The 26,045-nt window shown below is 38.4% G+C and overlaps 3 protein-coding genes and 1 pseudogene across 10 annotated transcripts; 2 read left to right on the forward strand and 2 right to left on the reverse strand.

The window, feature by feature from the left end:
* Positions 1–1,628: 1,628 nt before the first annotated feature.
* Positions 1,629–3,977, reverse strand: LOC104715037 (uncharacterized; annotated as a pseudogene).
* A 617-nt stretch (positions 3,978–4,594) lies between these two features.
* On the reverse strand, positions 4,595–6,628 carry LOC104710553 (plant UBX domain-containing protein 1). The gene is made up of 7 exons (XM_010427174.3): positions 6,445–6,628; positions 6,124–6,223; positions 5,954–6,025; positions 5,765–5,832; positions 5,543–5,672; positions 5,352–5,456; positions 4,595–5,020 (listed from the first exon to the last, which is right to left on the reverse strand). The coding sequence occupies exons 1-7, from the start codon at positions 6,535–6,537 to the stop codon at positions 4,824–4,826; spliced, it is 765 nt and encodes a 254-aa protein (XP_010425476.2). The 5' UTR covers positions 6,538–6,628; the 3' UTR covers positions 4,595–4,823.
* A 2,096-nt stretch (positions 6,629–8,724) lies between these two features.
* On the forward strand, positions 8,725–11,317 carry LOC104710554 (putative carboxylesterase 11). Of its 4 annotated transcripts, none has more exons than XM_087467683.1 (3): positions 8,739–9,330; positions 9,427–9,895; positions 10,597–11,317. In XM_087467683.1, exons 1-3 carry the CDS (start codon positions 9,042–9,044, stop codon positions 11,132–11,134), a joined length of 1,296 nt encoding a protein of 431 aa, XP_087323809.1. In that variant the 5' UTR covers positions 8,739–9,041; the 3' UTR covers positions 11,135–11,317. The 4 variants fall into 4 exon arrangements, with proteins under 4 accessions (XP_087323810.1, XP_087323808.1, XP_087323809.1 ...); XM_087467685.1 differs by having other exon boundaries at positions 8,781–9,330; positions 10,545–11,317; XM_087467684.1 differs by having other exon boundaries at positions 8,725–9,895; positions 10,545–11,317.
* Positions 11,318–12,654: 1,337 nt separating this feature from the next.
* On the forward strand, positions 12,655–20,090 carry LOC104710555 (uncharacterized). Of its 5 annotated transcripts, none has more exons than XR_015565344.1 (19): positions 12,655–12,829; positions 13,906–14,240; positions 14,426–14,671; positions 14,908–15,098; positions 15,177–15,348; positions 15,494–15,631; positions 15,708–15,879; positions 16,170–16,306; positions 16,405–16,581; positions 16,751–16,861; positions 16,957–17,076; positions 17,191–17,347; positions 17,550–17,710; positions 17,800–17,886; positions 17,975–18,422; positions 18,516–18,597; positions 18,728–18,870; positions 19,010–19,232; positions 19,422–20,090. XR_015565344.1 is itself a non-coding variant. In XM_087464026.1 (19 exons), exons 2-19 carry the CDS (start codon positions 13,923–13,925, stop codon positions 19,740–19,742), a joined length of 3,285 nt encoding a protein of 1,094 aa, XP_087320152.1. In that variant the 5' UTR covers positions 12,655–12,829; positions 13,906–13,922; the 3' UTR covers positions 19,743–20,090. The 5 variants fall into 5 exon arrangements, 3 of the variants coding, with proteins under 3 accessions (XP_087320152.1, XP_087320153.1, XP_087320154.1); XR_015565343.1 differs by having other exon boundaries at positions 18,731–18,870; XM_087464026.1 differs by having other exon boundaries at positions 18,094–18,422.
* The last annotated feature ends 5,955 nt before the right edge of the window (positions 20,091–26,045 follow it).

The raw sequence follows: 26,045 nt of genomic DNA on the forward strand, positions 1-26,045 counted from the left end.
AAGGTCACCATTCAAGAATGCATTTGAAATGTCCAATTGATGTAAGGACCATTGCATCTTGGGTGCGAGGGAAAGAATCATCTTGACTGTTGTCAGTTTAGCAACCGGTGAAAAAGTGTCACTAAAATCAATTCCCTCTTGCTGAGTATACCCTTTAGCCACCAATCTTGCTTTATACCTTTCAATACTTCCATCTGCATGGTATTTTATTGTGAAAATCCATTTGCAACCTACAGCAACTTTACCATGTGGTAAATCACTCACACTCCAAGTTCCAGTGCTTATAAAAGCTCCAATCTCTTTTCCACAAGCATCAACCCACACCTTATCAAGTCTAGCTTCTGAATATCTTTGCGGTATCTTCGCTTTAGTGATGATATTAGTGAAGGCATAGAAAGGCTCAGATAGATAAGAATAAGAGATATAGTTTGCTAATGGATAAGGGGAAGTATTTTTGTGATTACTATTAGTAAGAGTATTATTATTATAATAATGAAAGTCCTGTAAGTGGGAAGGCAGTTTTCTCTGCCGAGTTGGTTTAAGTTCAGAAGGAACAGAAACCATGGAAGATGACTCATCAGAATTGTGAGGAGCATCAGAAGATGGTTGCACTAAAGGCGATTGTCCATCATTGATTTGCACAGGAAGAGAAAAATGAGGAAAGAAAGTCTTTGTAGCTTATAGAATATGACATGTCGAGAAACAAAAACTGAGTATGTCTCTATGTCTAGTAGCTTGTAGCTCTTAAAACCTGAAGGATAACCTAGAAAAACACAAGCTCTAGCCCTAGGATCAAACTTAGTTCTAGACTTAGGAGAAGTAGAACGATAACATAAACAACCAAAGCTCTTAAGAGAATGATAATCTGGAATTTCTGATGTTAAGCGTTCTAGAGGAGTCTTATTATCTATAACAGGAGAAGGTAATCTATTTATTAAGAAAACTGCAGTTAACACACAATCCCCCCAATATTCTAAAGGAATACCAGACTGAAACATAAGAGCCCTAGCTACATTCAACAGATGCTGATGTTTCCGTTCTACAACTGAATTTTGTTCAGAGGTTTCAGGACATGAATGAAAAGACTTAATTCCTTTTTGCAAATACAATTCAGTAAATTTCAATTCATTAGCATTATCAGATCTAACAGAACAAACCTTAGTGTTATATTGAGTCTCAACCATTGTTATAAAATCAGGAAAACATGTAAGACATCAGATTTTTGTTTAAGCATATATAACCAGGTAGCTCTACTATAATCATCAACAATTGTCAGGAAATATCTATAGCCATCTACTGTAGGGACAGAAAAAGGACCCCAAGTATCTATGTGAAGCAATTCAAAAGGTTTATTACGCATGTGATTTATAGATTTGAAAGGTAAATGTTTCTGTTTTGAAAGATGACATATACGACAATGATGAGAGTTCTTATTTATAGTTTTCTTTGGTAACAACAAAATATCAGAAAGAGACTCTATTTTAGAAACAGAAGGATGTCCTAATCTTTGATGCCAAATATTAGAATCTACTTTTTGAATAGAACAGACAGACTTACCAGGAAAAGTTGAAGACGACAGATTAACAAGCTTTTTATCAAGACTCAAAACATATAGATTTGCAACTTGACTACCTCTTCCAATCATTACCTCCTGAGTAAGAGCCTGAATGCAACAATCATCAGAAGTAAAAACCACTTTAGACTTCAATGTTTTAGTGACAACACTTACACTCAACAGATTAAATTTGAATTCAGGTATGTATAACACATTATAAAGACCTAAAGCATCTGTGAGTTGAATGTAACCAGTCCCTTCTATTTTAACTGTTTGGCCATTAGGAAGTCTAACATAAGTTCTTTCTAAGGCTTGGTATTCTACATACATCTCCCTCTCATGAGTAACATGATGACTAGCACCTGAATCTATGACCCAAGCTCTAAAAGACAACTCAGTTTCATGAGGTATAGATGAAGTTAACATGTCATAATAGGTGAGATCATAAAGAGAAAGGAAAGTACCAGTCATCTGGGAGATGGTTGGTACAGAATTTGAAGTCAAAGCTATGGCCTTGTCCGGGCAGGCAGTGACACTAGTGGATTGGAGTTTAGAGCTCAAATAAGATATCATGTGTTGAATCTGATCCTTGGACATATCTTCTTCTTTCTCTTCAAGACAATTCTCCTTTTCACCATAAAATTGATCAGCATTTGTCAAGTTGGTACTTCCCATAAACGTGTTCTTCTTAGCCCTTGGATGACCAGGTGGATAACCATGGACTTTATAGCACTTATCCACTGTGTGTCCCAAACGAGAGCAATGTGAACATTTCGGTTTTTGAAAGTTCCCTTGAGCCATCAAGATCTGATTCGGTTCTGGTTGAACTGTTTGAGTCCGAAAAGCAGAAGGAGTCACCAATGGTTTTCTGTTTCCAACAACACGTTGACTCTCATCCTGATCCAAGATATTATATATTTCACTCAACCCCGGCAATGGCTTCATGTTTAAGATCTGACCTCGAATATTGTTGAAATTATCATTCAACCCCATAAGAAACTGAATCACTCGACTGACCTCCGCTTCTTCAAGTAATTCTTTCACCTGATCACAATCACACTTCTTAACTGTTCGAGACCTAGTGTTGCAAAGTTGTTCCCACAATGTCTTCTTCTTGGTAAAGTAAGTGGACAGATCAAGGTCTCCTTGCTTAAGCGTAATCATAGCCTGCTCCAGTTGGTATTTCCTTGGTAGATTGTTCACTCGAAACCTAGTAAACAACTCATTCCACATTTCAACAGCATCTTGATAGTAAAGAATGCTATTAGCCCTGGGTGTTCGGATTTTCGGTTAGGATCGGATCGGTTTTTTTGGATTTCGGATTTTTCGGATTAGGATATATAAAATCCGTTTAGAATCCGGCTATTTTTCGGATCGGATTTGTTCGGATTCGGATCGGTTTTCAGTTTTTTTCAAAAATCCGAACTTAAACCGAATCCCTTATATATATCATTTGGAGAATAAATTCAAAAAGTTCGGACAGCTCAGGTGGCTAGAGCGTGTCCCTTATCCTTCAAGGTGTGAGGTTCGAATCTTCATGCTGGTGATTTATGCTTAATTTTTTTAAAAAGATCCATTAATGGTTAATGGGCTTCTAACAAAGCCCGAAAATAATAACAATTCATAACCCAAATGTATTAAAATTAAATATGTATTCGGTTTAGCGGATAACCGATCGGTTTTCGGTTCGGATCGGTTTAAAACCGAAATCCGATTTCTAATCAATATAGAAACCGATCTGTTTTAAGAGATAAACCGAATCTGATCCAAATCGGTTTATTCGGATCGGTTCGGATCGGTTTGTTCGGTTTCGGATTATTTGCCCAGGGCTAAATGCTATCATAAATCTCCTTGTTGACGACATTTAGGATCCACGACTTCACCATACTGTTACATCTACTCCATATCCTGAAATCAAAATCACTTTCACTTGGTCTCAACATAGATCCATCAATAAAGTAAAGCTTATTCTTAGCCTCTAAACTTATCTTCATCGCTATAGACCAGCTATTGTAATTTGATCCATCTAAGACATGAGCAACGATCGTTAAACCTGTGATCGGAGGATTGGAGATTGAAAGGATTATCCGACGGTTCCGATAGGCGCGACATCGATCGTTGAGTTCCGTATCCCTCCGATCGCTGAGAACGTTGCGATTTCCCAAATCCAAGCTCAGGTTCTTCATAGATCGCCGATTCACGAGTAACCTTGGCTGCGGATCCATCGAATTCTGGCGTAACACTTCTACTCTTCAGTTTTCCCCCTTTTCGCACCATTTTCTTCAAATCAAAGCTTCGGTAGGTCAATCGAAGAAGATGAAGATGATTGATCGGTGTAATTTGAAGGAATCGAAAGAAATCGAAGGTGAAATCACCAGATTTTGCGGAAACCTGGCTCTGATACCATAATAGAATCGCAGAACAAAGAGAGTTTTGTGAAATGATTTTCTTATTTCTCAATCGTAACAAACTTTACAAAACTGTGATATATACATTGAAATAAACTAAACCGGATCTAAACTAAACCGGAAATCAATTGTATTTAAGTTAACCAATCTTATGTACCAACTACTCTCTAATATCTATCGATAAAATATGTGGAAAATAAATTTGTAATACTCTGTTTAAAGATCTTTGGAAACAATATGATATAAGAATAAAATCTTTCGAAAATACAGTTTTAATATCCATAATTTTATTTGTTACCATTAATATATCAATTATCAATTTGAAATATCCCTAATATTTAGGTGTAACCGATTAATAATAATATATGGATTAATTTATAACCTATTTGTAATCATTTGTAACCATTTATTAAAAATATAAAGTTTACAAAAGCTATTTTATGTACTTCCCTTTTATTAAAAAAGGGATTTTTCACTCTATATTTTCAGACTAATTCACACTCTTTGATACTATAACAATTAATCATCACATACTTATTATCTTCCACATTGTTGTATACGTAACTAGTTCATCTAAAGATTATATGGCGACGGCGTAGCCCAACGCATCAATTTACTTTCTAGATTCTACTTTGGCAGGAAACAGATTTATTAAAAAAAAAACAAAAAACAGAGAATAAATGCTATAATGGAAGTAACTTTTACGCCGACAAAATCCAAATGAGCAAAGACAGTAAAGAAGCCCATACCGACACAATAAGATTTGCTACTGTGATGCTGACACACTCCAACCGTCACATACTCACATTTCAAAGACAACATCCTGCTAGTTCTCGTTATGTGGGTAACGTAAGTGAAAATCACATTTTAAACCACTTAGGCTTTGTAGTCTTCTTCTCTGTGGGTTTAGGCTCGTGTTCAACCGGTACATGACCAGAGTCAACCGTGGCTTCCTCTGACGATGGCTCAACCGTTTCCTCTGCTTTGGTCATGACCTCTAAATCTTTCAGTGACAAGATCTCTTCATTAAGATAAGGAGTTGAACTAGCACCACCATCTGCAACAAAAACATTTGGGGTTTTAAGAAATAAGTTAAGAGCTCAGTCCTCTTTCCAACAGATGTATTATGTAAAGCTCATAGTTCAACAGTGAATCTATTTGACACACCCGACTCCTTCTATGATTATTGTTCTCTATGTATTCACATGATCCTAAACTTCTTCTCGAGCTGTATCAATCCTAAGTTTGCAAGTTTTTTGGACAATTTCACAGGAATAGTTCTCCGTTCCTCTAAGTGACCTCACTTACTAAATATTGCAATGCAATAAAAGTATCTCAGAGAAAGAGGAAGTCTACAGTAGCGTGTGAAGGTAATGTCACAAACTAACCTTTTGGTTGATCGTTTGCAAAATAGACAATTGCTCCAGGAACAAACCCAGCAGAGTAGAAGTCTTGTGAGAAATCTTTTATCTGTTTCTTGGGAGGAGTTGTGTCTGCCAAAAAAGAATAGCACGATGTCAGGTTTCTTTACCTTGAGAAAGGAAACATAAAATCAGAAATCTGAGCAATGGAAACGTACACAAGTAGAAAGGAATATCCGGGTGGGCTACTACTCTCCTGACAAGATCAATCAAGCATTGGATCTTTTCTGAGGGATGAAATGTTGCCTCCAATGTGTGATTATCAGGGAAACGAACACGGATTACAGCCTAGATAGTAGCAATCTACAAACAGTCAGTGGGATAATCCAAAGCATGAAACAATACAAAAAACCTTCAGAATAATAATAACAACAAACAACCTTGGTAAGCTTCGATCGACGAGCAGCTTCTTCTGCTTCCCGGAGTTTTCTTGTCTTCAATGATTTATCTAATTTACATGTTAGAAGAGTTACAACAACCAAGTTAATCGATATGCAAAATTCCATGGAAAATGACTAAACGCAGCCCAAAACCATTACAAATTGATCAGATTCTTGAGAAGATCTTACCTTCTTTCTTAGTAGCCAAGAGTCGGTAATAATCCGCAGGTGTGAACTCATAGAAATCATCAGATTCATCTTCTGTGGGAATTTTTACAAACCAAATCAATCACAAGACTTGTTCAAATTCAGATCAAATGCAACAACACTAGCAAGAATCAGGAATCTGCTAACTATACCAGCACTAGAAGAAGTTTGGGTTGGCCTCTGTGAGTTACTCGAAGTCTCGAAAACACGAACCTCTCGCCCTAATTTTTCTCGCATATCGGCAAGTTTAGCCTGATTTCACGAAATCAAACCAAAGAAACATCAAATTCGACACAAGGAAAGGAGAAACCCTAGAGAAGTTCGCGTGAAACCCAAAGGTAGAGGAAGAAGAAGAAGAAAGAAACGGATTAGCTTGAAACGCGAACAGGAAATTGCAGAATCGAAATGGAACTCGGAATCAGATGGTAGATCAGTGAGGGAGACGAAGAAGAAGAAGAAGAATGAAGTCAGACCTGAGATGAAGAAGAAGCTTCCATGGAATCGATGATCTCGAGTCGTCTCCGTTTCAAGGTGTGTTGAAGAGAAGCGTACTCATCAACAAACATCAGACCCGGTTCAAGTTATTCTTTTCTTGTTCGCTGCAATTCACCGTCTATACGGACGCGCATGAAAACAGTATTTTTTGTTTTTTTTATTAATTGGGGCATTCTTTTAGGAGATTTCAATTTGAGCCCGCTATTATTTGTTTCTTACAGATCACCCCTCTTTCTTAATTTCTTGTATGTTTTTCCACAATTAAACATTTTAAAGTCTTGAACCAATAAAAACATAAACTTTTGTTACTCACGAGATAATCCCTCTTTCTATTTTATTTTTTTTTCTTTTTTTTTTCTGAGTATTGCGATGGAAATGTACATTAAACATCGGTTTTGAATTCAGTCGTAGAAATTTTCGTAGGTGACTCGTTGTAACTGTATTATGTATTTAACATCTTGTTATAGATTTTTTTTTAACAAACTTGAGATTAAGTTAAAGAGCTCTCTTTTTTAACAAATTGCAATCTCTCCATACGTGGTCGTTGTACGGAGCCCTTCTCTTATGTCATGTCTTCTCTTGGGGTTTTTTTTTTTTTTTTAATTTCAAGTTTATTTTTTAGTCCCATCTTGCTTAGAATTTTCATGTCTAGGAAATCTTGGAGTGTTCCTGATTAGCCCTGATCAACAAGAAAATTTGTTTTCCTCACCTTAAAACCTTCTTTTGATTTTCCGGTTAAATTAAGCTAGTGTGAGTTTTGCTTCCACATATACCTAAAGTAAAACTTCGAAAGAAAGAAAATCAGTATAATAAATAACAATATAAAATAATACTTTCTTTGGTTGCATATTTTAATGGTAAAATTTCATAAAATATAGATATATATATATATATACTTATTTGAAATTAACTTATTACGGTTGTGTCATTTTAGAAATTTGCATCTATTTATCTAGAGTTGTGTAGTTTCACTATGTTTTATTAGTGTTTTTATCAGAATTTTCTGTTCCAGTAATTGTACATATTTCATTACTAATTGTGACTTTTAAAAGTTCATTGCCCAAATAAAAATATGTTCATCTCTTCTAGCTTAGAAGTAGAGCTTAAGGATAATGTAATCAGTGAGTAACAAATTTACCGTTGCAAATTCATTCCAATTTAACCCATGTGTGTTAGGTTTAGGAGGTTGAGATATAGTATTAGTGTGAGATGAAATATCCGAACTTTGAGACCTATTCTCATTAACAGTATGTGAGATGTTGTTTGATTCGCCTCATTCCTCCCAAACATGGACCATAAGGGGATCTACATTGGTAGATTTAACAGGATTTAGGATGACTCTTATAATAAATAAGATAAAAAATAAATCAAAATTAAATAAAAAATAAGAGACAATTCTTATTTAATATACTTAACAGACAACTCTTATTTTGTAAACAGTACAATATATATATATTGTTAAAAAATTCTAAACTGTACATAAGAGTCTCAAATTTAAAGTCCACCATTGGACTTGCCCTAAGATCTTTTAAAGCATGATCAATTGATCATGTACAATCGGAGGAATAAGATAAGGGCAGTGACTAGGGCCCTGTTTTTTTGCTACACGCTACGACAGCGGCAGCGACAGAGTAAAACGACATCTCAGAAAGAGTAGCAACAAATTTAAACGACGACAGAGCTTGATAATAAAAGTTTTAGATGAGTCGCAGAAGGTAGGAGATAAGTCGCAACGTCATTTAAATGAATCGCCAGAAAAAACGGCGACACCACCCAACTCCTTATTTCAAACCAGTGACTGTCGCTGAGATTTTAAATACAATTTTGCCATTACAAAAATTTTACAGATCTGTATGCTCATATTTTCTTCTGCAACTGTTAATGGCGGAATGTGAAAAAATTACATTTATATCCCTAAAAATACTCATATTTACAAAATATTTTTTAAAATTTACAAAACTCCACCTTTTAAAAAGCTGTCGCTGAAAAGAGTCGCGCGACTCCTAAACGAACAGGGCCTAGTCTGATAGACATACAGGAGAGGTATCCCTCGAGTTTGAACTCACATAGTCGCAAATGAATGAACGTAAGAAAGTCTTCACCATGAAAATCTTCCCATTGTTGTAGGCCAATAAACCAAATACAAATATGAAGCTCTTCTCAATACATAAAAGAAAATCTGTTTTGAAGATAAATAAAAAGATCCCCTGAAATTAATAAAGTAGCTCCCATTAAAAGGAAATATAAAAACATTTAGCAAAACAAATTTATTAATCTGATAGTCTCTCTTCCCACCTAATACCTAAGCTTCTTTACTCCTTTTTTTTTTGTAATTTAATTTTTGGTTCTATCCTTGTTGTCTCTATTAAGTTATTAACGCTCATCTTTCACCTCAATCCAAAGCTCCAAATCGAAGCAATCTTCTTCACTCTCCTACAAACCCTAATTCGATGCAATTGCTGCAATCTCCACCTTAATCTCCCTTTATCCATCCATGGATCCATAAAATCTCTGTAAAACTCACAAATAGGTGTTTCAAATTCGAACCGGAGAAATACGATAAGAAACAAAAAAAATGCCGAGCGTTGGTGTGAAGCTCTACAGTGTCTTCTTCAAGTTCCTTTTGAAACACCGTTTACAGAACCGGATTCAATCTTCGGGTGACGAATCGTCCTCGGATCCGTTCGGTGTCACGACCCGACCCGAAGAATCCGTCGCTGCTCCTAATCCGTTATTCACCGACGGTGTTGCGACTAAAGACATTCATATCGATCCGTTAACTTCTTTATCCGTACGGATTTTTCTACCTGAATCTGCTCTTACGCCTCTGGAACCGAGCACCTCTGCCGCTGGCGTGCATTCCGGTAAGGCTCGAAATCTCAACAACCTCGCCGGATCGGATCTTCTTATTAGGAGAAACAGCTTAGGTTCGTCTAATTCGTTGTTGTCTCACAAGGTAGAATCTAGGAGGAACAGTTACGGTTGCACCACCACTGGTTCGTCATCCCCTGAAGCAGGATCCTCCTCCGACGTGTACAGAGGATACTCACCGGCGTCGTCGGGTGGAAACTCTAGAAAACTTCCTGTGATGTTGCAGTTCCACGGTGGTGGATGGGTGAGTGGAAGTAACGACTCAGTGGCTAATGATTTCTTTTGTAGAAGAATGGCCAAGCATTGTGATATCATTGTCTTGGCCGTCGGGTACAGGCTTGCACCTGAGAACCGGTATCCAGCGGCGTATGAGGACGGGTTCAAGGTGTTGAAATGGCTGGGGAAGCAGGCGAATTTGGCGGAATGTAATAAGTCCATGGGAAATTCGCGGCGAACCGGAGGGGAGGTGAAGAAATCAGAAGTTAATAAGCATATCGTTGATGCTTTTGGTGCATCATTGGTGGAACCTTGGCTCGCAACTCATGCTGATCCCTCGAGGTAAAAACAATGACTTTCCATTTGCATTGCCTATCACATTTAGGGAAATGTTGATTCTTGTTTAGGTAGTGAAACTAGTGAAAGAGCCTAGAATTTGTTAGAACTTAGAAACGAATGTGTGTGTGTTCCTGCCTGCCTGAACATCTAGGCTTTAATGTTGATCTTTGGTCTGTGGTCTACTTGTGGTAGAGTTCAATTAATTATAGTGTTGTTTCTTGGTAGTGATCTACGAAACTTCTGTTGCTGCTTCTCCTCTTATCCATTGGCCCCTGAAATGATGATTTGTTTGATCTTCATTGATCTCTCTTGGGCTGCGCATGTTAGATGTGTAAACTCAATCCTTTTAATTTCGCGAACCTTCTTGGAATTGAATTAGCACGCTTGTTTTTTGATGGAAAAAAACATATGCTTAGGAGTCAGTTTCTTGAACATGCGCTTGGGTTGTCAATTGTTTATTCATATCGTATGTCACACCAAAAATCTTTATTCTATGTTTTAGTGCTCACTGCTTTCACGTAACTTAAGGAGTTTGCTTCCATTAATGTTGTTCTCTTCTTGGTTCTTAAGAACTCCTAAGGATAATGAACTTAGATCCCAGCTGAGTATTCAGAGATGAATTTTTGTAGATCGTTGCTTTCATGTGATTCAGGTGAAACAAAATCTTACTGAGTTCTGTGACATCTCAAAATTTGAAACTTCAGATGTGTGCTTCTTGGTGTGAGCTGTGGTGCCAACATAGCAGACTACGTAGCCCGCAAAGCCATTGAAGTTGGTCAAAATCTAGACCCTGTCAAGGTTGTGGCTCAAGTCCTAATGTACCCGTTCTTCATCGGTAGTGTTCCCACACAGTCTGAGATCAAACAGGCAAACTCATACTTCTACGACAAAGCCATGTGCATTCTCGCATGGAAGCTTTTCTTGTCAGAAGAAGAATTCAGCTTGGACCACCCGGCAGCAAACCCGCTCGTTCCAGGCCGAGGTCCCCCTCTCAAATTCATGCCACCAACACTAACTATTGTAGCAGAGCATGACTGGATGAGAGACCGGGCCATTGCTTACTCAGAAGAGTTAAGGAAAGTCAATGTAGATGCTCCCGTGCTAGAGTACAAAGATGCGGTTCATGAGTTTGCAACCCTCGACATGCTTCTTAGGACTCCGCAAGCTCAGGCTTGTGCAGAAGATATTGCAATCTGGGTCAAGAAATACATCTCACTCCGTGGCCACGAGTTCTCATACTAGTTGTTCACCGGAAACTCGATGTGGCAAAAAGAGGTGAACGGAAAGTAAACCGTGTTTTTACCGGTTCTGGTTTCTCCAAGAAGTAAAAGAGGTGAGCCGAAAGTAAACCGGGATTTTTCGGGGTTTGTTGTTTCTATCAGGAAGCCAAAAAAAAAGCCAAGCGAGAGGTTCTCTCTCTGAGTAGAGTAGTTTAGACTTTAGAGAGGTGTTACTTTGTGAGATGGGTCGAGTGGAAGAGACTCTGTTGTCTCGGGGTATTTCCCGTATATTAGTAAACTATATACATCCGTTCTTCTCTTTTATTAAGAGATCATGCTTTTGTTTTGTATATTATCGTAACGATCGTCCATTTTGGTTATCCAAACCAAACGAAATGCAGACCAAGAAGTTTGATCTGTGTACCATATCTTATTTTGAATTATTTGATTCATAAGGTTTTTTAAAAAAAAATTATAGTCCCAAAAGTGTGATTATTGCATTCCTTCTCTTTTCAACGTTATGTTCAATATGAGGTTTGGATCAAAGTTTATTTTTAGTAACATTTTGAATTCTCAAAACTAGTCATGTACATTTTGGTTCTTCTCAACTGATTATTCCTATATTAGACTGGTAAAATTATTTGAGAAAAAAAAAAAAAAAAGACTGGTAAAATTATTACTCGGTTACTCCTCCAAGTCCAACTCTTAACAACCAGAAATATGTGGAATTCAGTTTCGGCTATTCACAGTATATGTTATTTTGGTAATTATGGAGTTTTTTTTGGTAAGTATTGATAATTTTAAAAACTTCAAATAATTTGGACTTTTTTTTTGACCCAAACATAAAACGGGTTTCTGTATATTGCTGGTAAATTCAGATCTAACTTACCTTCAACTGGTTGAGAACATGATACTAAACAATGGTCCCTCCATTCCTTTTGTAAAATGTTTTGTAAATCTTAAAATACTTATTTTCTTTATAAAAATCACTGAAATTTAAATCTTTATAAAAATTACTCCCTCTGTCCCATTAATAGACTTTTTGGCAAAATTAAATAAATAATAAATATTTTATAATTTATAAAAAAATTCAACCAATAGAATAAAATACTGCATATTCAAGTAGATATATTTTTTTTTCGGATTCAAGTAGATATTATGTATACTATTAAGCAAGAAAACTTGATAAAATCTATTAAAATAGAACAAACAAAAAAATTGAAAAAAAATCTATATAATTGGCGAGAGGGTAGGGAGTATCATTAAAGAGTTATATTTTAATACATTTGAATTTTACATAGAAAATAATACTTAAAAGTTCTTGAGGAAAAAGAAAAAAATATACATCCTAAAAATTGATTGATATTCGAAAATATCCTATAATTTAATGCAGACTGAAATTTAAAAGTTAAAAAAACAAACGTTCAAGATTAGACTATAATTCTAGTTCTCATTCGTATATATCCGCTCTTCTAAAACGACGTTTCATCATTGGTAACTTTAGGCCCATATAGTCCAAATACAGCCCAATTAGCTAAATTTAACTCAACTGCACCCGAACCTGGATCCGATTAACGCAGGATCTCCGATTTATTCTCCCTCCTCGATTTCAGTGAGGAGCCTGACCTCCGTCGCACCGTGCTACCATACCTTCTTAAACCGCCGGTTCTAATTTCCCTGGACATCGCGTAGTGTCTTCTCACCATCTTCTTAACCGGTTAGTTTCTTACTCGTATTCTGAAATCACACGCCCCAAATGATTTAAAAACTCATCGATATTACCAAATTAAGCTCTTATTAGCTTAGCATTAATGGCGAGATCCAAACTAAAAAAATGTTTCCATTTTGCTCATCCCTTAAACTACTGTTACTATATTAAGCTTCTTCCATTTTGGATCTCATTTTTTTTTTGTCCACTATATTATTAAGTTTCCTGATATGTATCGTTTCAGTTTTTGTTCTGTGTAATTTGGTGCATAAACTGATTTGAGATCTAATGCTAGTATAGTGGAATTTTTTTTGGTTGTTAATAAAATTTGGGATACTCTCACTACTAGACTCAACAACATTTACTGTTTATGGTTCTTCACTTGTGTGAATCTATTGGATACTTAAAAAGGTTTATGCATTCTTGTTTTAGGAGCTATATGCTTTGTTTGATTCTCTGTTTTTATTTTATTTTTATGATAAGTGATTATGATGATCACATTGGTCTGTTTAATGAATTGGTCTGACACCTCTTAAGCTAGTTATTCGCTTAATTTATCAATTTTTCTCTTAAGCCTATGTTTACTAAAAAAGTTATAAGTTAATTCTATGTTTAAAAAGAAAAACAAAACTCAAGCTAGTATAATCTCCCACGAAAGCTCTCTCTCCCTCTCTCTTTACCTCTGTACTCACAGATCTATCCTCAGTTATACAACAACCACAGAGATCAAGGAAACAAGAGCATTTTCACTCTAATCGGATTTTTACTTTCCCCCCTGGTACTCTTGAAAGCTTATAAATTGTAGATTTAGGAAGTTTTCACAGGAATCGACGGGGAGAGAGAACAGTGAAAAACCCTACTGATTTGAGATCTAAAGCTGATTAATGTACAGCTGAGATTTTATTTGGTTTTGAGCTTTACTGTTTATGGTTCTTCACTTGTGTGATTCAGTTTGATACTCAAAAAAAAAAAAATCGATTTATTCTTGTTTTAGGAGCTCTATACTTTGTTTGATTCTCTGTTTTTTTTTTTATAAAAAAATTATTATGAGCGAGTTTAATCACATTTGGCATGTTTTTATGCAGAGATATATACGATTGAGATGCGTGATGTAAGATTTGCTATGAGCAGCCAATGCGTTAGACCAAGGCTGAGGATAGTTGGCGTTGTGATTTTAGCGGCATGGATTGGGCTTACGGCTTTGTTTGGTTTGCTTAAACCTATAAAGAATGGTTGTATTATGACTTACATGTATCCCACTTACATTCCTATCTCTGTGACGGACGATGCAACTCCTGGAAGATATGGACTCTATCTTTACCACGAAGGTTGGAGAAAGATTGACTTTAAGGAGCACCTTAACAAACTTAGTGGAGTTCCAGTTCTTTTCATTCCAGGCAATGCTGGTAGCTACAAGCAGGTAAGGATCACTATAATAGCTGAAGTTGGAAATTCCTTAACTAGCAGTTTTCAATGTTATTGTCGAGCCAGTTGTTTTCTTTTACTCCAGAATAATGTAATATACCCCGATTCTGTTGGGAGCTTGTCTCTAGGTTACATATACCAGCCTCCTTATATCCCCTGTGATGTATATTGTTCATGCAGGTCAGGTCTGTGGCAGCAGAATCTGATAGAGCATATCAGGGTGGTCCATTTGAGCGCACATTTTATCAGGAAGCTTCTCTCTTCCGTGGGGGCGGTGCAGATACAGAGTCTGTAGACTATGATTTGCCTAGTCAATACAGCAACAGACTAGATTGGTTTGCTGTGGATCTTGAAGGTGAACATTCTGCAATGGATGGTCGCATTCTTGAGGAGCACACTGAATATGTCGTATATGCCATTCATAGGGTGGGAATTATAGCTTAGCTTCATTCCCTTCACGAAATTCTTAACTAAAAGTACAGAACAATATTATTTAAATTGTTAATTGCTGGGTATATAGATGCTCTTGTGCGTGGGAACTTCTTTTCCCAAGTTTCATCAAGCAATGTTCTCGAAGATAACAGAACATATAGCTTGGAGTCTTGTTTTCAATTAAGTTTATCTCTATTTGATCCTTTATTCTATCCACTTATCTTCTTCAGATTCTAGATCAATATAAGGAATCTCATGATACCAGAGAAAGAGAAGGTGCTGCTGTGTCTAGTAACTTACCAGATAATGTGATACTTGTTGGCCATTCTATGGGTGGTTTTGTTGCCAGAGCTGCTGCAGTCCATCCTCGTTTGCGGAAATCAGCTGTGCAAACCATCCTAACACTCTCAAGTCCACACCAGTAAGTCCTCTCAATGCTTAACAAGTGTTAACGCCAAAAAAACATGGTTTAGGTTTTTATGTGTCTAATTTCATCCAGATCACCTCCTCTGGCATTGCAGCCATCCTTGGGGCATTACTTTGCTCAAGTGAATCACGAATGGAAAAAAGGGTATGAAGTTCAAACATCTCCTGGGGGAAGTTATGTGTCTGACCCGTTACTATCCGGAGTTGTTGTTGTATCCATTGCCGGTGGCTACAATGACTATCAGGTCTAAAAAATATCCACCAGTATTTTGGTTTATTTTGTTGTTTGGTTCATTCTTTATGTCTTGATTCTTTCTTTGATTATATGTTAGTTCCAGTGTATGAGATTTGAACTGTTCTTAACGCTTAAGATTTTCCCGTTTCTCTCAGGTTCGATCAAAGTTAGAGTCACTTGATGGCATTGTTCCTTCAAGTCATGGCTTTATGATAAGTAGTACAAGCATGAAAAACGTGTGGCTGTCAATGGAGCATCAAGCTATTTTGTGGTGTAATCAATTGGTTGTTCAAGTAGGTAAAAATTCCCTAATTTGTAATCTGGAAAATGCCATGTTCAGTGAATTTTGAAATTTCGCATGCCATGCAGGTTTCACATACGCTTCTTAGTTTGGTGGACTCGAAAACTAGTCAGCCATTTTCTGATACTGAAAAGAGACTTTGGGTTTTAACCCGAATGCTTCAAAGTGCATTAGCTCAAAGTTTCAATGGAATGACACCCATGAAAGTCTCTCATGAGTTAGCCATGGTGGCCTCAAAGGGTATGAATACCATCTCTACCCTGAAGATATGTATATCTTGTTTTGTCAGAGTATAAGTCCTCAACGAAAGGAGATAGTAATTTCTTATATTTAAGTTATAAGCTTGTCTGATCTTGAGGGTGATTAACATCTATCAGTATATGTTGTCAAGTAGTGAAAATATAGCTGGAGGTATCTTTTATCTGTCAAACAGTTTTCTAGGCAATGGCTAATTATGAAAAATGTCATTAGGTGTCCTTATTACTGTGGGTTCATGTATTCTCTTAATATTCTGTTTTTATTCTTTCCAGGCTCTGAATCACAACTCTCTACGTGTCCCCTGGATTGGAAGGATGATGCTCTCGATAGGGATCTATATATACAAACGAGTACTGTTACGATTTTGGCAATGGACGGGAGAAGGCGCTGGTTGGACATAGAGTTATTGGTCTGTGCTGATAGTACTCCCTTGGGGATGTGATTTTAGACCTATATATCACTACAATGTCAATATCAATCTCGCATGACACATTTTCTGTACAATAGGGGTCAAATGGAAAGAACCACTTTATCTTTGTTACAAATCTGGCGCCTTGTTCTGGAGTAAGACTCCATCTATGGCCTGAGAAGGAGAAATCAAATTCAAATTTACCGGTTTGTGAAAGGGTCGTAGAAGTTACATCAAAGATGGTTCTCATCCCTGCAGGCCCTGCACCAAAACAGGTGAATATATACACTGTCTGCTAAAGTAATTTAGGATATCAGTTACAACATTGCGAGATTTGTCTCCACGCATATTTCCTTTGTGCATGTTCTCTTCACATTTTCAAAAGGAAAGAAGGTCAGTTAAGCATTTTCATTAACTAGATTTCTCTGTGTATATGTTTACTAGTCAGAACCAGGGAGTCAGACCGAACAAGCTCCCCCATCTGCAGTGCTGAAGCTGGGGCCTGAAGAAATGCGCGGATTCAGATTCTTGACTATCTCAGTTGCGCCTCGCGAAGTATTTTCTCACCTTGATACATTTGCCTTTTTTCAAATTCAGTAGTTTTTGAATGAAAAAAGCGTGTAACTGGAATCAGACCTTCTCTTGCACAGGCCATTTCTGGTAAACCTCCTGTAGCAGTTTCCATGGCAGTAGGGCAGTTCTTTAATCCTGAAGAAGGGGCCGTGGAGGTCTCATCTCAATCAATGCTCTTATCCACTTACTGGGCAAAGGTTATCATTCTGAAAAGAGACCACACTCTCCCCTTGTATCTCCAATGCTTTGAAATTAAGCTAAGTGAAATCATTGGTTAACTGATTATTCAGTTTTGGATTAATTTTCTGCAGGAAATATTTTTGAAGGAGGACCATCCTCTAGCTTACAACTTATCGTTTGCTACCAGCTTAGGTCTATTGCCCACAACGCTGTCCCTGAAAACTGCTGGCTGTGGCATTAACACTTTTGGTTTACCAGATGGCGAGACAGGAGACTTGGACAAGGATAGTGAGTATTCCAAACCTCTCTTGAATCGTAGAGATTTTTATTTCTGTAGCTTTTATCTCATAGTTTTGTCATTTAATCTTCTAGTCAGCATCTGCCTAGATTTCCAGTTCTTGTGGAATAATACATTAGTCTTCGGTTCGTAAACATAAAAATTTGCATTCCCCTATCTGAGTTGTAAATCTCATCATTGTTCAATTTTCAGAGCTCTGCAAATTGCGTTGTTTCCCACCTGTTGCTCTTGCCTGGGATTCTGCTTCTGGACTTCACGTTTTTGCAAATATCTACAGTGAGACCATAGTTATTGATTCATCACCAGCTCTTTGGAGTTCTCAGAGTTCTGAGAAAACTACCGTTATGCTACTGGTCAGATTTTTTTTTAGAAAAAGCTAGTCTGTTATTCTCACTGAAACAGAGAACTCAAATGTTTCTTCTGTTTCCATGCCCTTCTACAGGTTGACCCTCATTGCTCATACACTGCAAGTGTTCATGTCTCTGCTCCAGCCATGTCCAGCAGATTTGTACTTCTGTATGGTCCTCAGGTATCTTTATCCTTAACCCCTTGAGTATCAGATGTGCACAGTCACATGATACTAATTATGCATGTAACGTGCTATGAAATTATTACAGTGCATGAGACTTGCCGCAAGACTTCCTCTCCAAACTTGATTACCATTTGTTTCTTAAATACGAGATTGCTTTTTTCACGAGGGATTGAACATTTCTTCACGTGGCGTCTGATATTGCAGATAGTTGGCTTCTCATTTGCCGTCACAGTGTTCGCTCTTATGCGGCAAGCTAATCAATGGGACAACAAACTATCAGTGCCACCATTGCTTTCTGCTGTAGAGTACAATTTAGAAATGCCATCTCCATTTCTGCTACTAGCTGCTTTACCTCTTATAATTTCATTGTTCTACTCCTTCCTAATGGCTCAACCATTCCCTCCCCTCACAAGCTTCACAGTGGTCTCGTTGATCTGTTTTTTGATGGCCAATGCCTTCATCAGTCTGTTAATTATCGTCTCCAGATTTGCGTTTCAAGCGTCGGCCCTTGTCCACACCACTGTTAAATCAAGGTAATTGCTTTGCTTTCATCACTTTTTTTGGTTCAATCCAAAAACTACTCACCGCTGTCCAGAAATAACTGAATAAGTGTCAATTTGTTGCAGGTGCCAAGCTTTGGAACGAAACTATTCTCTTGCTTTCCTTCATTGGTTTTCTATAATTTCTTCCAGTTTCGTCTGTTTAAAGGTTTGCTTTTCGATTCTGTCCTTTACCTAAAAGCCATCTAATATTAACCGCATGTTGTCCTTGCTTAGCATTGAAATATAGGCTTTTAGTTTATCATCAAAATGAGGTACTGAGATTCTGTTTCTTAAAGCAGGCAGTCCGAATTCTGAAGCTCAACACAACGATTGTTATGACACTAGTCGCAGTTACCTTGGTGTCCTTTCTTCATCCAGCTTTGGGTCTTTTTGTACTCCTCGCCTCTCATGTTCTTTGCTGCCATAACTCCATGTGCTGGTACGCAAGCTTTCTATCTTTTCAAATATTGTCATGTGAGATAGGAAGATGCCTCAAAATTACATAGAAAAACATCAATCAGAAATCGGTAAGAGGCAACTAAAGCTGATGGTAATTTTCATTTTTTTTGTTATGGAAGTATCGTGATGGCATCGAGGAGAAAGGAATCAGTGAACCAAAAAAATGAAGACGAGCGTAAAACACGACATCCCTCAAGCAGAGAGGATCCCGTATCAGGAGATTTGTCTGAAAAGTCATTCATTGAGACACAAGCAGACATCTTCAACCACAGGCACGGCCTACTAATATTGCATCTCCTAGCAGCTTTGATGTTCGTACCCTCTCTTGCCGCTTGGTTCCAGGTACGTTTTCCATGTCCATATTCAGGCATTCTTAGATTTAAAAATCTGATTGACTCTATTGAACTAGTGAAAGTGCTTTGTTTTGCGGTTTACTACTCGAGTTTTATTATGTCTTTTTAGCTTATGCCAATAGGCCCGATACCTGGAAAAAAAGAAGGCTTGATTGATGTTTAATGGAATTTTTTGTAGCGGATCGGAACAGGACAAAGCTTCCCTTGGTTTGCTGACTCTGCTCTTTGCGTTGGTGTAATTTTCCATGGAATACTGAACTCGAGACCCGAGTCTAGCAGCCTTCGCTCTTTCCCATTTCTCTCAGGACACCAACTCGGTCCCCATCACATCTATCTTCTCGCCGGCTACTACTGCTTCTTCTCTGGGCTAGAGTTGGCTCCATACAAAGTGTTTTATGCGATAGCTGCTTTAGGCTATATCTCTTTGGTTCTTAAGATCTCGCAGGTGAACAAGAACGACCTTCGTTTCCGTACCAAAAGCAGAATACACAGAAACTGAGTTTTACAGTCGCATGATAGCGCACATTTATGTGACCCACAAATAGCGACTCGACCCTAAACGCTCGAAGATTTTATTTTCAATCGGTCAGGTGGGTTGATTAGGAAATATAGAAATGAAGTCAGGAGAGTTTTGTTGCCGTTTCAAACTTCTCCAAGAAGAACATTAATTAGGATTTGTTTTATTGTGTTGTACCTGTCTTGTGTTGTTGTTTTGTATTTCTCTCTTTTATGTATGTTATTACTAGGAGCACGATTACGGTTGAACCTGACTACTATGATAAATTTTGTATGATTTTTTGGTCATAGGTCAGTCGAGAGATTATATCCAATGTTTTTGATCGGTGTATTTGCTTATGTTTAGTGGGATTCGAATTTTTTTAATTGTATATCAAATTGACTAAAACGAGTTGACATAAATCTTTTCCCAAGCAATGAAAATTTTAAAAGCAGAAACAACTGTCATGAAAAGCCAAAAACAAGGAATTTACTGAATTCAGATTATGAAGCCAGCCACCAGAGCCACAGTGGCTACGGCCAAGCCGATGAAGATATCGACGGCAACAATGACGGCGGAGCTTGGTGTTGTTGCGTGGTCATTGCTGTCGTTATCGTATTGGGCCGAGACCATGGCAATCATCATCAATGCCAGCACCAAATAAGCTCCTGTCAACTGAAAGAAGATCTTGTTCGTCATTTTGAGAGAAGATTTTGAGGTCTTTTGTTGTAGATATTAGGTTGTTCAATGTGATTTTCTGAAAGTGATTTGCTTATATAGAGACCATTGATATGTGAATGTTAGATATGTGGAAGTGATTGTTTATTTCGAAGATATTTTTATACCGTTTTTTGTGCCGGCTTGATCAAGTAAGTCATTCTTGATTATATTTGATTCTGACTATCACATTAGTTTAACGGGGAAAAAATAGTTGTACTGTATCTTCCAGAAATGAAAGAGATGACCCATCATCAACTAGGCAATATTCATTTTTTTTTGCAAAAAGTTGATTTCAAAAACCGCCCAATCAAAGTCAAAATATTCATCAGTTTTGGAAATTTTCAAAAGCGACTCATAGTTCGTGGTGAGCAATGAATGAAAGACGAAGAATATGAGATTGTTGTTTGGTTGTCATGAAACTGAAGCAAGTATAAATCAATAATAGTAAATCAGTAGGCAAATAAGATATATTTGAGATTCATAAACATGGGATATATAGACATAGTTTTAGAACCCAAATCATTGATGTATAATTGATCCATTGTTGTGGCACCAACTACTATGCTCAAGTAACTCAACTATATATGTTCAGAATATACTCCATAAGGACCATAACTCAACTGTATACCCCAAGTAATAACGTCTCGCTTTTCTACTCATTCAATTAAACAAGATTTTGGAGAGTTAATCAACCCAAAAATATGCAAGATAACAAATAAATCATACATTATTGATCGGCAAGCATAGATGAAGAATTAAAAAGATAATCACTATATTCAGTCGATACATATAGCATTTCAAGAATACATATACGCAAATATCTGAGCTTCCCGGTTCAGATTTGGTGTTTCTTCTTTGGACTTATGCTATTTGCTAATCGTTTTGCCTTCTTACCGTTTTTTTTGTTCTTTCTAGTTTTTGGTCTTTCCGTCTTCTTTGTTGTCTCTGTAACTGCTGTCACAAATAAAAAATGGTACAAAATTTAACCTTTTACCAAAAAAAATAAAGTTAGATGAATGCTCATACAGCATGCAAGTAAACAATAATCATACAAAAGAAGCAAACATCTTATTAAAATGGTCAAGAAACAATAGGGTTAGTTTTGATTTACTCAACAACTTTTTTTTTTTTTGCCATCAGAATACAAGATTGGCTCAAACGAGCCAATTAGAAGGAAAATTGTTCACAAAGGTGACTGGATGCGACTCCACTCTAGCTCGACGCACCAGTTTGTCCGCACTACCATTTTGTGATCTGGGAATCTGGACTACAGAAATGATAGGAATTCATCCTTGTCTTCTTCGATAACGTCCAAATATGTCTTGAAAGCAGGCCACTCAGAAGGCGAAGACACCATCTTCACCAAATCAGAACAGTCTGTGAGAAACACAACTTTCTCATTATCCGCGCCAATCATACAGCGTATTGCCCATATTAGGGCTTCCACTTCTGCATGGAGGGGTGACAAGCTACGGCGAGAATTAGATGCACCCATAGTGGGAGATTCTCCCTCAGGAGAAATGCAATGCCATCCTCTACCTATAAACTGGTCAGTCGCCTTCCAAGATCCATCCACAAAACATCGGTGGCAAGATCCATATCCGCTTGCCTCGTTACCAAAGAAACCGTAGACCTAGATGGATGTCGAGATCCACCCTGAGGTGAGGAGCCTAAAGGATCCTCCTGGGCTAAAGACCAAAGCTTTGATTCCTCTTCCGCTATTCGTAAGATCGCTAACGGATTGGAGTCCAAGTTGCTGAACAATTTATCATTTCTGGCCTTCCAGATATACCAGAGAATCCACGGGAACACTTCTACCGAAGGAGTGTCCTGAAATCTCCAAAATAATGAATCCATGTTATCATAGACAGAGTTTGAAGGGAAGCTACCCAAGGATGTCGGGAACTGGGACAATCCCCAAACCTGCCTAGCCGGAGGACATAAGAAAAGGGCATGATTAATGGTCTCCTCCATTCCTCCACAAATTGCACACTCCATGTCACAACTAAGTCCACGTCGCCGCAGATTAGCTGTTGTCGCCATACAACCCGTAATTGCTTGCCATAAAAAATGTCTAAGTTTTGGTGGGCACCGAATTTGCCAGACAAATGCCTGTAGAGGAATAATATTGGGACCGGAGACAGGGGAATCATTGTCCGGTTTCTGACGCAAAGCTTGATATCCAGATTTAACAGTGTATACCCCGGTTTTTGTCAAATGCCAACCCAAGCTATCCGGTGTGGCCAGATTACCAAGGGGTAAAGCAGAAATAAGGGCTACATCCTCCGGCTCGAAAGAAGCCGAAAGCGATGCCAAATCCCAGGAATGCGAAGTCCTGTCAATGAAAGTTTCAACTCTAAGCGTTGGATCGACTGGCGATCCTGAACGCAATGCTGGTCTCGGGGATTGAGCAGGAATCCAGGGGTCAGACCATACTAAAATGGAAGCCCCAGATCCTACCCGTTTAATGAGTCCTTTGTTCACCATAGAGCGAGCAGAAATCATACTCCGCCATCCATAAGATGGAGAATAAGATTTAATTGGATCCAATGGATCAGAATGCCTGTAATATCGGCCTTTGAAAACCTTTGCAAATAGAGAATCTGGTACTGAAATCAACCGCCAAAGCTGCTTATCAACACACAGCCTGTCCCAAGCAATCCAATGTAAACCACGTGTTTCCCCTGAAGAGCTCCACCAGAAATTAGAGATTGCACTAGTAAGTTTTCATGTAACTGTTTTCGGAAGACGAAAACAGGACATAACAAAAGTAGGGACAGCGGTCGCAACCGATTTGATCATGACCTCTTTCCCTCCCCGAGACAGCAACCTAGCAGGCCATCCACCAGCCCGTTTTTGCAGCCGATCCTGAACAAAGGAAAAAAATTTTGTTTTCGACCCACCAAGACTTTCCGGAATTCCCAAGTAAGAGCTCATGCCACCCAAAGTGGTGATACCCAGGATGCCTTTTAATTCCTCACGTATGCCTGCATCTACTGAGTGTCCAAATTGAACCAAAGACTTCTGGAAGTTTATCCGCTGTCCAGAAACCCGTTCATATTGTCTGAGGATCCCTAGGATAACTTCACATTGCTCCTTCGTGGCCCGACAGAAAAACAGACTATCATCTGCAAATAGTAAGTGCGAAATCGCCGGACAAGCAGTCGATACCCGGATCCCCGTAATAAGTTTAGACCTTTCTGCTTTTTGCAGATTTGCAATGAGAACCTCAGTGCAAAGGATAAAAAGATAAAGTGACAAGGGGTCTCCCTGACGAAGTCCTCTAGAAGGAATTATGGATCCATGGGATTGACCATTTAATAGAACACTGTATTCCACTGATGTCACATACCACATGATCCACGAAATCCATTTGTCACAGAATCCAAATTTCCGCAATAAATTCGCAAGGAAAGCCCATTCTACCCGATCGTAGGCCTTACTCATATCTGTTTTAATGGCCATGAACTTTCCCTTACAAGAGGGGTTGGTGCGGAGGCCGTGAAACATCTCCTGAGCAATCAAGATATTATCCGTAATTAACCGTCCTTCCACAAACGTCGATTGTGTCTCAGAAATCAATGCTGGCAAGAACTTACGTAGTCGCTGACATAAGATCTTCGAGATAATCTTGTAACCAACATTACATAAATTAATAGGCCTCCACTCAGTCATCCGGGTCGGTTTATCCACTTTTGGGATAAGACAAATATTTGTCCTATTTAGGCATTTGTCAAAATTATCACCCTGGAAGAAAGATTCTACCGAAAGCTTTAAATCAGCCTTAACCGTATCCCATGCACGCTGATAAAAAAGAGCCGTCATACCGTCCGGTCCAAGAGCTTTATCAGGATGCATCATAAACAAAGCCTCTTTGATTTCCTGTTCTGTGACTGGTTGAGTCAGTGTCTCATTAATTTCTCCCGTGATAGAAGTGCTTATTTCACCCAATGCGTCCTCAAAATCCGTAGGATCTGTGGATGTGAAGACCTCATGAAAATAAGAAACTGCTATATCCTGAACCTTAGTTTCCTCCGTAACCCAATGTCCAGCCTCGTCATGCATCCCGACAATGTGATTTTTAGCTCTCCTTAATTTCGTTTGGGCATGAAAATAGCTTGTATTTTGATCCCCAAAACACATCCATCGACTTCGACTTTTCTGATACCAATAAATCTCTTCATCCCGATAAGCTTCACGCAGCTTCCAAGCCATTTCCGAAATAACCTCAACAGATACAGAGTCATCCGCCTGGGCAGTTGCCAATTGAGACTTTAAGTCCTCAATCGTTTCCCGACCAAACGGGGCCTGCGCTTTCCGCCATCGGGAAATTGCTTGGCGACACTTTCTTATTTTGTCCATTAAGTTTCCATTGTTCCCTGTCTCCCCATGAGCCCAACCCTCTGAAATAGCTCCAAAGAAGCCCTCTTTTTCAATCCACCGTCGGTCAAACCGAAAGACGCTCCTCCCTCGCCGAACTTTGTCTTCTAGAGAAGCTAAAACCGGCTTATGGTCCGAAGCTATCATTGGTAAATATTCCGTGAAGGAATCCTTGAAAAGATCATGAAGTTTCTCATTAGCTAAAGCTCGGTCAAGACGACAACGAATTGGCTTCTTGTCCCGCCAGCCCCGCCAAGACAAGCTATCACCTATCGCAGGAAATTCTAGTAAACCACAGTGACGAATCATTGTATTGAAACCAACAAAGGAAGATGCATGGCGAAGCTTCCCTCCACGCTTTTCATAGTTGCCTTTTAACTCATTAAAGTCTCCTACCAAAAACCAAGGGGAGTCCCTAGAAAGACCAACTCTTGTCAATCTTTGCCATACGATGTCACGATTTGATGGAACCGGGTCACCATAAACAAAAGTAAAATAAATAATTTGTCCTTTATAAGTAAGTTCCACCTCAATTAGCCGGTTAGACTCAAATAAAACAGAAACATCATTATTATTATTATTATAAAATAAGGCTAAACCGCCACTACAACCAATAGGATCAACCGTTTTTAAGGTTGAATAACCAAAATGACCAACAAAAGGTTCCAAAACGGAAAAAGGCTGTCTAGTTTCAGATAAAAATAAAAAATTAGGCCTATGCTTCCCCCATAAATCCCTAAGATACCCAATAGTTGCTTTATTCCCAAGCCCTTGACAATTCCAACTTAAAATCTTCATTTATCCATGGTTGGTTTTGGTGGCTTAGATCCACCGGTTGGTCCCTTCTCCTGTTCCTGGTTCTTCGGGTTTGCTCCATCCCCAGCTGGATCAGTCATCCTAGGGGCCGGACGCTTCCTTGGTGTTGTACGCAAGTACACATTCAATTTCTTTGAAGCTGCTCCTTTGAGAGCCATAGGGGGCTTAGCCTTGCGTACCTTGTCAACCATCGAAACCCCAGCAGATGTAGTACTTGCATCAATAGTCGTATCCATAGAGCCTCCCTCGCTGTCCGCTATCTCGCCCTCAAGAGCTGCAGTAACCGAAGGGAGATCCAAGACTGGCTCAACCATCAAGTCATCAATATCTCCACCATTCTTCTGATTGGGATCAATGGTCTCAATTTCTGTATCCGCAGGTTCCTCCTCC

Source organism: Camelina sativa, chromosome 9 (assembly GCF_030686135.1).
Source record: "Camelina sativa cultivar CO46 ecotype springtype chromosome 9, ASM3068613v1".
Taxonomy (NCBI): Eukaryota; Viridiplantae; Streptophyta; class Magnoliopsida; order Brassicales; family Brassicaceae; genus Camelina; species Camelina sativa.